Source organism: Cavia porcellus, unplaced genomic scaffold (assembly GCF_034190915.1).
Source record: "Cavia porcellus strain 051 isolate PalLab524CR breed Dunkin Hartley unplaced genomic scaffold, mCavPor4.1 scaffold_3, whole genome shotgun sequence".
Classification (NCBI taxonomy): domain Eukaryota; kingdom Metazoa; phylum Chordata; class Mammalia; order Rodentia; family Caviidae; genus Cavia; species Cavia porcellus.
The window spans coordinates 117,557,965-117,571,555 of record NW_026947486.1 but is presented as its reverse complement, the minus strand read 5'-3'; the positions used below and the strand labels follow the sequence as shown (position 1 = coordinate 117,571,555).

Here is a 13,591-nt window from a genome sequence, read left to right as displayed (position 1 = left end):
ATTTCTGTGTGTTGGATGAGGCCTTTATTATGGCTCCTACACTTTTCTAGAGACCTGAATTATTGGAGTTGTACTGCTGTTTTCAGTTATAGCTGCAACATTTATAAGTTATGCCCCACCATGAGGACTAATAGAATTTCTTTTCTCTTTTCTTTTTTTTTCCCCCGGGGATCGAACTCATGACCTTGCATTAGCCAGGCAGGTGCTTATGCTGCTGAACCATATCCTCAGCCCCAATAAACAGTATTGTGAGAAGCTAAAGTTATTACTAACCTACTATCAGCTATCACCTGTGTTGGAACTAACTTGGCAGAATGAATCTGAGGCTGATTCTCAGCTGATAAAGCAAGTGTGACATAATATTTTGCATTCCACTTTACCCTACCGTTCATCATTGTAGCCCTTATAATAATTCACCTTTTCACCATACACCACCATCAAAATACCCAGCCAGTATAAATAAGCTCAGACTGACAACATTCCATTCTACTGCTTCCGTCCAATGAGAGGTATCCAAGGCTTTCTGTTCATAACTCTAGCACTACCCAATACTAGTCCTATTGCCCCCTGACCTTCTAGGTTACCCAGATAACTAACTGTACACCCCAAAGCCCCCAAAGACTCCCCCCATATAGAGTGACACTTTTATTTGCACACACAATCCCATGATCGCCCCACAGAGAACACAGAGGTGTGTTAACCCCTGTTACTTCAGCCCTTACTCTAGCTATCATCCCTGTAGCCCGCTCATCTAAACAGTGGAGTGTAACTATCCACCCACTAAGCCGTGCCTGTTGTACGGCTGGTATTACATGAGCCAGAGGTCAGCAAGGCCGACACCTGGTAGCAGGTATTACATGAGCCAGAGGTCAGCAAGGCCGACACCCCTTGGACATCCCTTGGACAAGTAGCTTCTAATATTTCATCATTCTAATTCTTACACCATTAACAAGTTTGTTAGATGTATGTCAAATGAGTCGTCACTGTGTGAGCCGCTTACTCTGGTCTGGTCAGAAATGGAGAAGCACTGTTCCAAGGGAGATCAAGGGACCAGCTCAGAACTCCATCAGCACCCAAAGCTGCAGTTCTGCTTAACCCGTTCCTGACCTTCCCTCATTCGGTGTTAAAGTGTTATAAGTATGGAGAAGATAACAATTCATCTTTTACCACATCTCATGCCCTGCTCCTTTCCCCATCTCTAATGCACCAACTATTCGATGTTTTATCATCCTTGAAACGTGTGACCAACATCGAGACGTTTACTCCATGCCCATGAGCATGTATGTAAAACTACTCCATAGGATATAGCCCATGTAATTTTCTAGTTTGCCTCTCAGTTACTGACCATATGTGAACTCCTAAGTATGTGTCTTTCATCATTGCTGTTACCTAGGACATAACAGCACTGATTATATAGAGCACACACAACTCAAACAATTCTCAGCCCTTAGTCTTCCATCTTTGTGAAAGATGGAAGGGATGTGGCCCTCTTCTTGCTCCCAGGCCAGGCTGGGTAGAGGGTTCTTTCCTGAAACTCTGCTTTGCATCTGGGTCTCACATCAGGGGCACTCAACCTAGGATGGCCCCCATGTTCCCCTTAAGTAAGAACTCCATGGACTCATGACCAATTGACACTCAGTTGCATGTAACTCTGGGGTCATACATTGGTTGTTTTTTAATTTGAGGGAATGCTGTGTCTCAGTATAGCTGTCCAACTTGTAGTTGGACTTACATTGATATTGCATCAAAGCCCTAAGCTACTAATTCATGCTTGTTAAATGTAACAGTGCATGACATAGGCACGTATATGCACACATGTACACATGTACATGCACACATGTGAACACACACTCCAAACATTATGCATAGGTACACATACCCCTATACATATGTACATGCACACACTTGTAACTCACTATAAATTATTTCCGGAAACCCTCTACCTCCATGCACCATAATGTGCGTGGATTTACTCTTGCCAAACCTGCAAAACAAGAGGCACTCATAGTAGGTCAATTGTAAAACCCAACCACTTAAAACTTCAAATAAAACCAAGTTTTTTTTTTTTTTTTACCTAGCCCCCTTTAATTTTGGAAATACAGAAATCTAAAAATCCCTAGACTTGCTGAATTGGCAAGTTCATTCCTTTGTTTTCTAGGATCCTAATTTTCCCCTTAGCACCTGCACAGTAACCACATACTGACTCATTTTAAAATTTCTCTACATAATTAAAAATTCCATTTAAATCAAATTCTATCCAATTTCTTATTAAGCCGATACTTAAGGATGCATGAATTGTCTTTAGACTTTCTGAACTAACAAAATCTATTCCCTTGAAATCCAGTTTCTTCTTGCTAAGACTTGTATAATAGTTATAAACTCAGCTCCATTTAAGAAAGGGTCGCTCTAACCTACTCCCCAGTAATTAAACACTTCACCTTATGCACAGACTGTTGGTTGGTGTAAGTTAATGGGTAAAGTAAGGCAGTGGAGCGCCTATGTGAGGTTTTCAGCCCCACAGACATGGACGGCCTTGCCCCTTTGTCAGTTACTAGCACAGTCACACCCGAGAGCGCCTACGTCCCCGCGGGGGAGGTCTCTGGAGCCCACTGACTGAAGGAGCGGGCTTCCGGCATGCTCCACAGCCCACAACACCCTGGCAAACTCTATTCCACCACCTTGCACAGTCCAGGTCTGTCTTCTGCTTCCCCACGAATCTCCGACTGCTTCATAAAAAGTCGGTGGAAATGCTCAGAGTTAGCACTCATCTGCCTGCCTCCATGCCTCTGCTGCCAGTTAGGCACCTGACTCCTATGTGGCAGTCAGGCACTGGCCAGGCGGGGGCCTCATCTGCGTGGCTTCTCTTCCGAGTTTGTTTGGTTCTTGACAGAGTGCCTTTCCTTTCAGCCTAGCTTCTTCCACACCAGCAGAAGAGAGTTAGACAGACAAAGACACAGAGTTGGGGTCAGGGAAAAAAGAGACTACCTTTTTTGTTTCTGGTGTTTGAACTCATGGAAAGCCAAAATTTGCTTTTATTTTGGCGCATGGGGGTGGTTGGGAGAGTTTTTTTGGTACCAAGAGATCGAACTCACAGCCTTGTGCTTGCCAGGCAGGCGCTTACACCATTGAGCTAAATCCCCAGCCCTGTTTGTTTGTTTTTTTGAGACAGGGTATTGTTATGTAGTGCAGGCTGGCCTTGAACTTACTGTGTAGCCCAGGCTGGCCTCAAGATTACAGCAATCCTCCTGCCTCAGCCTCCCAAGTGGTAGGATTATAGGTGTGTGCCACCACACTCAACCAAAATTTGCTTTTAAAGGAGTCATCTGATGATGTGATGCTAACTCACAGTAATATTCCTTTTGATCAGTGTACCTTTTATCTTTTTTTTTTCAGTAGTGGGGATACTGGGAATTGAGTTAGATAACCTTTTGTATTTGTATTTGTATTTGTAATTGTATTTGTATTTGTATTTGTATTCTTGAGCTTGGGTCTGGCTGGGCTCACATTTGCAATCCTTCTGGTGCAGCCTCCCCAGCAGCTAGCATAGCACCCTTGGCTTAATATACATGAACTACTTTTGCCTTGTCTCTTCGCCTCTGTTGTATACTAGAGCCTAGTTGTATCACGCCCACTGAAGAGGTGCATGGCTTATGGGGCAGGTGACACTGACAGGGGACATCCTTGAGCACCTTGCCACTTTCAGCAAGGAACTGTTTTCTTTTTGATTCTGAAGATGGAGTCCAGGCTGCCCAGCTCTGTTTCCAGCGCCCTTGAGGGCAACATTAATGCATAGAGGTGTATTGCCAATGTGTTTTTGTCACTGAAATGTGCATATTGTTTTTTCTAGGGTTTTCGGACAAAGACCTTAAAGACATACTAGAAAACGATGGCTACAGACCTGATAAAGGTAGGAGTGTGGCTTTGTCCTTTTGTGCCTTCTAGTTGCAAAGGTGAACTGAGCCACTGTGAAAGGAGAGGATGTCCCCAGGCACCCTACTGTGCAAGTCATGTGTCCCTTGGGTGCAAAGCCACACATGTCCCAGGGCTCCTTAGGCCAGCCTGCCACCTGGCTGGTGTTCCTTCCCCAGAGTCTGCTCAGAACTGGAGCCTGTTGCTCGTGCACACGGAGGAGTAGTGTGCATTGTGACAAACATTTGTTTAAGATGGCTTTTAAAATACTTCTGTAGTTTGAAATATGAGGTGTGATCAAAATATTGGTTGAACATTTAAGTGATTGCAGTCAAAGACACGTTGCCATTGATCCCTCTCAAAATCCCCCCACTCTCCAGCTGCCACTTTGGCCATACGTATCCCACTGTCCTTGCCACTTCCTGAAGCAGTGCTGGAAGTCCTCTTTTGTAAGATTCTTTGCAAGGTGTGATCAGAACTACAGGGAATGCGCTGCCCAGCGCCATCCAACAGAAAGGCAGCCCGCACAAACAGGATGCCGTGTCTTCATCTGCCTTGTTCACCGGATTTGGCACCATGTGACTTGGCTCTTTCACATTGTCAAAATGACTGTGAAAAGCAAACGGTTGGAGTCCATTCAGGATACGGAGGCAGCCAGAACAACACAACTAAAGACACTCAGGAAAGAGTGCACCAGAGCTGCTGCAGGTGCCAAGAATGATGGGCTGGCTGTGTTGAAAGCGAAGGGGGAGGATTGTGAGGATTGTGCTCATGGCAATGTGTCTTTTTTTTTTTTTTTTTTTTTTTGTCGTTTTCTTTTTTATCGGTACCAGGGATCGAACTGGCAATATGTCTTTTACTATAATACATTTTTTAAAGCGATGAAACATTCACCATATGTTTTGATCAGATTGTGTGATGTAGGACTCAAAAGATGCTGTGCAGATAGTTTGGGCCAGTTCCCATGTCCTTCAGCCCAGATGCCCTGAAGATTGCATCTTCTTGTAAGCGCAGCACACTGTCCACCGGGAAGCCACAGACCTCACTCCAAGTTTTTCAGGCTCGGCATGTACTTCTGTGTTTGTGTGTGCATGAAAATTGATGAAATGTCATCACATGTGCACAGGAATAACTGTCAGCAGTCACAGGGCAAAATGATTCTGTCCGCAGTGAGAGTGTCCCTGTATTTTCCCTGAATACTCACATCTTCCCCAAGACACTTTTTTTGTCTTTTTGCTGCAGGGTTTCACTTGTTCAGGCTGGCCTCAACTCACAGTGATCCTCCTATCTCAGCCTCCCAAGTTCTGGGATTATATGTGTGTGCTTCCTAGCTTCCAAGGCACATATTTTATGTTCTCTTTAAACTACCAATGATGGAAACCTTTTCATTGTAGTATACATCACATGTGACCCTAAGGTGGGGGGGGGGTTATCAGCCAGACATGTTCATATGGTGAAACAACTCAGTGTTGTGACTTGTGCCAGCACTTTCATGGTCATGATGGCATGTGGGCATGGAAGCTGTGGCTGTAACTCTTGGCTCTTGAAGTACCCCAAAGCCCTGCAGACCTGGCTGTGACCATAGCAGCTGCTGTTTTCTCGAGTGAACTGGGTATCATCTGCGTAGGACCAGTGATCTCTTCCCATCAGCAGGCGGAGTCGAATCTGTGCTTTGAAATACCTGCCATGGTACTGTCTCTGGAAAAAGACCTGCAGGTCTCGGCACCAGGCCCACGGTGTTAGGGGAATGTGGAGCATTTAAAGGGCAAAGCCAACAAGTTATCCAGTGACCCCTGGGTGACGAAAGGCATTTGCAGATGAGAGCTGAGGCCAGGTTGAAAGTCTGAGGGACATGTTGTCTTTTCCTCATGAAGGGACTTGTTTCAGCCAAGCAGAAGTACTAGGAGAGTCTAATTGGGCTCATGCTAGAACTTGTAAAGAATGATCTATTGTTAGCTTCAGTTACACCCTCTGTCATCTTGGTGTCAATAAGAGGAAAACCAGGTGTCCAGGCACAAAGGACAAGTGAGAGGCCAAGGCCTATTAATGATGTGCACAGGACAGGACCCTGAGATGTGCTGGTTTAGCACAGTGTGAGGGGAGGTATTGCCTATGAACACCTTCTGGGTGTCGGTGGGAAAAGACCAGATGAATGTATCTCCCACCTTGGACACCTGGCACCCATCACTGCCTGGGGGACTGTGGCCTGTGTGTCCAGGCCAGCATGTCCTTCTGTGCCGGCAGGAAGGGAGGTATTGGAAGCCAAGATCTGTGCATTGCTCTGTGGTGCCCACGTTTCTACAGCTTCGCAGCAGGCAGTGGTCCATACAGCAGCTGCTGTACACTTACCCACATGCTGTCACCGGCTCAGGCTGCAGTGTAGTACCACCTGCTCAGGCCTTAACTGACCTGTTACAGTTGTACAGCTTCAAGGGCACAAACAGGGTGCCAGCTGGTGTGTGCCCCATGAGTCTGTCTTCTCATGTGGTGAGCAGGGACAGACAGCGAGTTCATCATGTCACCTCTTGTGAGGGCCCCAGCCCTGACCCCACCTTGCAGGAACACCGTGGCAGCTAGGGTCCAGGTTCCCGTGACCTGTCACCCAGTCTGCAGGGTTCCCGGGGTGGCAGTGTCCTGATTGTTAACCTGTCCCATGTTGAAAAGTGTTACCAGCTGGAGCCTCACCTTTGTCCAGCTTCTCTTGTCTTGACTTTACTCTTGAGGCCAAATTCTATTTCCCAGTCACCTCTACCAGCTCGTCCCTGCTGGCCTGCTGCAGCCACACCACACATTTCCAGTGGTGTCCAACTGCATATTCCATCTAAGGTGTCCCCACCCACCTGCCAGTGCTTTCTTTTGGTCCCTTGCTCATAGACAGTGACATACTGTGCTATGAGTTTGACAAAGGCTTGAACTCTCATGTCTCCCCATAAGGCACAGGACAGAATGGTCCCCTTCTGCACAATTCCTGCCAGAAGTCCAGTGTGCCTGCTCTGTGCAGCCACTGATGTGCTTCCTGTCTCCATGCGCCCACCTTCCCCAGGCCGTACATTGGAATCCTAGAACATGCACTTTCCTGATGGCTTCTCAGTGATAAGCTTTATGCTGTTTGCTTTATTTTGTCATTGAACAGTGTCGTGTGCACAGAATTTCTATGTGTACCCAGCCATGGGCTGGCTGAAGGCTGTCTTGATAAGTGCGAATATACATTGCCACACAGATTTTTGTGCAGTTTTTGTCCCAGCTCATGTAGGTGTGGGATTGCTGGATCGTCTGATGGGTCTGTGCTACCTTTCCAAGCATCTGTCCAGCTGCCTTCTGCAGTGACTGCCCTGCCCCACACCCCTGTAGTCAATGAATGGCACTTCCTGTTGTTCACACCTTTAGCAGCAACTGGCACTATTAGCTTTTTAAAATTGTAGACTAAGAGATGTGCAGTAGTTTTCACTTGCATTTCCTTAATGAGAAATAATGTTGAGTATGTGAATACATGTGTGCATGTGTGTGTGCGTGTGTGCACATTCAAATGTGTATGCACACATGTAAGCATGTATGCACTGTGCACACATCAGGGACCTGGCCAAGATCCCCAGTCTTCCAAATGAGTGTGTAGTAAAGGCTTAAATAAATGAGACAAGTAGTGCGATTTTAGGGCTCCAGGAGGACCAAAACCATCTAGCACAGTTTGAGACTATGGGCTGAGACAAAAAGCTTCTCTGGGCAACCTGTGTTTATTACACAGGTCTTCAAAAAGAGGGGATACTGAGGAAAGTGTGGGAACTGAGCAGGACCTTGGGAGTTAGTTCAAAGATTTCTCCAAATAGTAACTTATACCAATTAGGTATAAATTAGGAGAAGTGTCTTCTCTCCATGATGGCATTTACGTTGGGACTGAGACCGCAGGAGTGAGATTCCTGCAGCTGCAGTCTCTAGTTAATTGGGGTTGGGTCCAGGTGTCCTCAGCTGTGGCCTTATCTTGCCCTTTGAGGTATCTCTGGCCGCACAGGCCACTACAGGCCTCAGCCAGGACCAGTGACTCACAGAGATTCACTTACTATGAATCTGCTTCCCATCTCCAGACAAGGGGCCTAGGCCTGGGACAGACTCACAGGGAAACATAGAAAGCCAACTGGTTAAGTTTAAATCCCACTCAGAGCCACTTCATAGTGGGCTCCATCAATTCCTCCTTTTTGTTTTTGTAAGAAGAGTTGAATCATGATAAGCTGTGGTTTGTGGTGTCTAGCATTTGGCCCGTTATGGCTCCTCTTTGACAGACTATGAGTAGAATAAGGAGAAAGGATTACTCCAAGCATTCCAACATAAAGCCAAAAGTGTACCTTCAGATGATTGAATAGATTTAATTGGTCTAAGACATCAGAAAATTTGTCCCAATCCTGGATTTGTTCATCAAATTTTTGAGTTTGTTGGAACATTGACAACACCTCCTTCTGGAGAACGTCGATATCATAATATTTTGATGGAAGCTACTTGTACATGTTTCTTTATATCCTCCCAAGGGTGTAAATATTTATTATAAGGCAAGGGAGTTATGCAGAAATCAGTGGCCTGGTAATGGCACTTCAACCGTTGTAATAGTTGTAGGTTCTCTATTGGTCTCCCATGCATAACACAGCAGTTTCCAGCATACTAAGCTGTGTCTGTAATTTGGCATCTATGTTATGTTTTATTTTCCATTTTCATCAGCAGTCTTTGTCCAGTTATCTATGAAATGAGCCATTTGTACAGAATGTGTGATGATCACTGAAGAAAGCCACACTGGAAATTAGGAGACCAGAGACACAATTCCTGTAATAATTTAAGCAAGAATTCTTTTTGTCCTGTGGGTTAGATGTTTTACTAGTGTATGTAGTAAATGTGACACCAAAGAGTAGGATGATATTTCAGTGAGATTAACAGGGATCCAAACTCCTGACATGTGACCCATTATTAATAATGTTTGTCCATAAACAGCACCTGGTCTTACACAGTGGTTCAAGGTACATTTTGAGCACTTAAAAGAATTAGCATTCCAAGATACAGTGCCATATAAAAGTACATAAGGATGATAAATGTAAATAGAAGACTTCACAGTCCTGTGATGTTTTAATTTAAGAACTTCCTTATTACTTGATTTTACACCTTTGCCAATTTGACACATACTTCCTTTTGTGAATGGTAGGGCCAATTTCCATTAAGACTGTTGTATTGGTCCCACTTGTCCACTATAGAGTAAGTGTGGCATAGGGCTACCGAGCCCCAATCCGGTCCAACTTACAGGTTGCACAGGTAGAGATTGTTTAGTAACATTACCTGAATATGACCAAGGTAGGATCAGCCATGGGTCTGTACTTTTTACCCTGCCAGTGATTTCTCCCCCTGGGCTCTAATCAATAAATTCATGTTGTCCATTTTTTCCTTTGATTTGTGCCTCAGCCTGAAAAGTGATCCAAGGCCAAACAGCATCTTCATGTATCTTTAAAAAAACTAATTACAGAGCAAATAGGTATCATTGGCTTTCATAAGTCAGTCATAATTCCTGGGGTAGGTGTGGCTCTTAGGGTAATAATAACCAGTTGCTCTAAAGTGTGCCCCACCCAAGTTTGTGGGTAAGCAACATGGCAATGGTTTGATTGAATTTTAACATTTTAAACACATAGTGGTGGAAAGACAAATGTGAAGTATAATTAATAGTTGCCTTGTCTGGCATATCAATAGGGATGACTGGGCCTGGAATGGCATCTAATTTAGGGTGAGTCATGTCTGGTTCATAAAACTCAGGTGGAGAATCTGCCCGAGTGATGGGTCTAAGTAATGGTGGATTAGGGACGTAAGGCCAATACTCGACTCCTCAGACAGATGTTATACATACAGATTCTGCCAGCAGAGCCATTAAGGCAGCCAAAAGATTCTCAGGGGTTGCTAGAATTCTCCTTCTGGTAACTTTATCTCTAGCCTCGCCAATTGTTGCTTGGGTGTTGCCGCACTGGATCATTTGTCCTCACTTCTGTTCCCTTGGGGGAGCTGGAGGTGGATTTCCTGGCTGATTGGCAGGTCTCTGGATGTGAGTCTCATTGGTTAAACTCATCCCCTGGAGAGTCTAGATTAGTGGACCATCATGCAGGACTGCCTCCAGCATCGTCCCTGTCTCTTGCCAGGGTCATATATTCCTGGATTGCAGCCACTTTATGGATCCATCCCCTGTTAAGACACAAGCATAAGCTCATCCCTACATTATTAGCTACACGGATCCTTCCCATTTTCCTGTGTTGATGTTTTTCCAAAGCACTTGAGCCCTATGGTAAACATCATCAGTGGATGCTGACCAATGAAGTTCCACAGGGATCAATTTATTGTGTGCAGCTGTATTTAAAAATTTAAAAACAGCTAAATCTAACTGTGCTTGTGAGAGTAACTATATTCCCTCTTTTTTTTACTTGAGTTTTAAGAGACAGAGGTGCTCTTTCTACAATTGCCTATCCTTGAGTGTTATAAGGAATTCCTGTAATGCATTTAATATGCCATAGTTGAAAAAAAAAGGATAGTGATGGTTTGCTTATGTATGAAGGCCTATTGCCAGTTTCTATGGTGCATGGGACACCCATAGAAGCAAATGCTGACAGTGTTGTGGACATGGCTGTGTTTTTTCTCCTGTGCTACGAGTTGTGTGAATTAAATGAGAATATGTGTCAGTAGACCCAGGAATACCTTGTAGCTTGCCAAATGAAGGAAAATGTGTGACATCCATTTGCCAAATATCAATACGTTTTAAGCCTCTGGAGTTACTGCCCTCTGGTGGCACAGGCCTAGGAACCTTTTGACAAACAGGACAGGACATAACAATTTGTCTTGCTTGAGACCTGGGTAATTGAAATTCTTTGATTAGAGCCTTACTATTTTGATGATGGCATTAATAATATTGTCTAGCTTCATTAAATGGTATAATAAAAGAAATTAGTGTATCATATGTTAAAATCCAGATAAATTAGAATGTACCCTTATGTGACCCATATAAAAGAGTACTGTTTGATTATAAATTGCCTTTTGTAGCCTGAGACAAATTAAATAGAGGCAGATTTAGAGTTGACCGTAGGGTGACGCTCTTGAGCTACTAAGTAAGGTAAACTGCACAGGTTGAGTCACTACATTAATAGGTTTGTAATTAAAATTTTATTACCTGTTGATAATCCTTACTCCAAATTGTAAACTTGCCCTTTGATGAGCCATCAGTAAAATAAACTGTTACATCAGAAATAGGTTCAAATTTAGTAATTTTTGAAATAATACATGAATGCTTGAGAAAAATTAAAAGATAAGATCACTGGGAAAATGATTATCAATTTGTCCTATGAAATCTGTAAAGGCTGCTTGACAATATAGAGCTTGTTCTAGCAGGTTCAAATACTGACTTAAATCTATAGGCAATACAATTGTTACAGGATCAATACCAAAGAGTTGTTTAGATCTTATCCTTCCTATGGTAACAACCTTGGCAATTTGTTCTAAGTACAGTTGTAAGGTTTTGATTAACTGATTAGAAGGATAAAGCCACTTAATAGAATAAATTTGTTTATTGTAATACTGCCCTATGAGACCTATAGGAGAATGAAAATTTAAAATGTAAAGAATAAGAGAATAATTTGTATTCATTCTACAAATGACATTGTTATAATATTTTTTCAACTAAAGCTAGTTCTTTTTGAGCTTCAGTAGATAAACTAGAAGGGAAATCACTAGCTGGATCTCCCTGTAGAGTGTTATATGAGGGTTTTAATTGATAAATAGCAATACCCAATTGTGGCCTTGCCCAATTTATATCTCTTAATAATTTTTGAAAGTCATTTAGATTTTTAAATGATCTTGAGAAATCTGTAGCTTTTGTGGCTTTATTGCCTTGTCAGTCACTTGTGTTCACAGGTAATAGTAAGGACTGGACAATTGTACTTCGTCTGGAGCAATTCAGCATCCAGAAGATGTTAAGTCTCGTTTAGTGTTTGCAAACAAATCATACAAATGTTCTTTAATTGGAGCTGCCAACAAGATATCATTCATATAATGAATAACATATGCAGAAGGATAGGCTTGTCTAACTCTCTGTAAGACTTATAGCATGAAAAGCTGACACAAGGTTAGATTATTTTGCATTCCTTGTGGGTAATATGACCCATTGATACCACTGCATTGGCTGTTTAGGCACAGAAAAAGCAAAATGTAGCCTATCTGCAGGGTAAAAAGGAATGTTAAAATCAATTACAATGAGAGGCCAGTGTCTGCAAGCTGCAGTCGATTCGGCAGTCCTGGTTGCAGTGTTACCTAGGAATTTACAGTTCTTAAATCTTGTAACAACCTCCATTGGCCTATTTTGGAATAACAAAGACATGAGTATTTCAAGGGCTGAGTTTTCTAAATGTCCTAGCTGTAATTGTTTCTCAGCTGATTTGTGTAATCAGTTCGCTTCTCCTTCATTTTCCTTTGTAAAGACAGAGCTGTTGTAGGGGGAGAAGCATCAGTGGCCCTTGTCAAGGCCTGTTGATATCTGACACCATACCTGTCATTTTTAAGTATAATCTTAACAGGCTTTTTGATTCTCTATAAGTTTTTTCCTAGTCCTTTGTTTTCAATATACCATCTTTTTTTATTTTTTGTTGTTTTTTGAGACAGGGTCTTGCTATGCAGTTCAGGCTGGCCTTGAGTTCACTTTGTAGCCCAGGCTGTCTCGAACTTGCAACGATCCTCCCACCTCAGCCTCCTGAGTGCTGGGATTATAGGCATGAGCCACCACGCCCGGCTTTCAATATCCCATCTTAACCATCATTCAATTTTAGGATCTGAATGTATTTGTTTAATTTCTGAATTGGAGCTTGTTTGTTTAGCTTTAAAATCAGCATCATTAGTCAATAATGTTTATTTTTGTAATAAATGTTTTCCCCACAAGTTGACCAGAATAGGTGCCACATATGGTAAAAATAAACCCTTTTGTTGGTCTGGCTTCTCATATGGCAAGAATGAGGCACTTTGTAAGACACGCTGAGGGGTTTCCAGCCTGCGGGGAACATAGGAGCACTTTGTGTTGGCCACATGGTGGGCCATTGTTCTACAGCAATTACTGACACATCTGCGCCAGTGTCTATCAGTCCTTTAAAGTGTTTACTATTAATCTGTATAAAACACATAGGCCTGTTTTTAGTCACTTCCTGTGTAAAAGAAATTTTTCTTTTGGTAGTCTTGTTCTGAGGGTCTTGCTCCCTCATAAGCTGTCTATACTTCACAAAAGAAGGCTTTTCTGTAGGTAGCAAAATCAGCTGCACCACATTTTGTCCCTATTCAAAAACCCAGGGATCCACAGCACATGCAAAAATGTGTCTCATTTCAACAACCACCATTAATCACACTAGGCATGATAATTATTCCTTTTAAATTTAGATAAACCTTTCCCAGTATAAGATCAACTGTTCCTTCACATGTGGGACCCCAAATTCCCATGGGAATTGGGGTAGGCTGGTCACCTCCAATGAGAGTGTAAGGTGTAGGAAGAGCTAGTCCTGCACTTTGTATTGTTCCCCTGGTGAGTGAGTTAATATCTCTCTGGGTGACACCTTTGATGTTGTGGAATCTGCTAGCATGTTTATACCGGGTTTAACTCACGGTTATATTTCCTCTGTTTTTTTGTCCAGCTTATGGAAAG

At 43.1% G+C, this 13,591-nt stretch overlaps 1 protein-coding gene across 1 annotated transcript in view; it reads left to right on the top strand.

Annotated features, from left to right (window-relative positions):
* The window catches only part of Cd99l2 (CD99 molecule like 2), an 88,194-nt gene that overhangs the window by 62,488 nt on the left and 12,115 nt on the right, over window positions 1-13,591 (top strand). Inside the window, exon 6 of the mRNA XM_013150942.3 lies at window positions 3,848-3,907. Within this exon, the coding sequence (XP_013006396.2) occupies window positions 3,848-3,907 (60 nt within the window). The remainder of the gene's footprint in view (window positions 1-3,847; window positions 3,908-13,591) is intronic.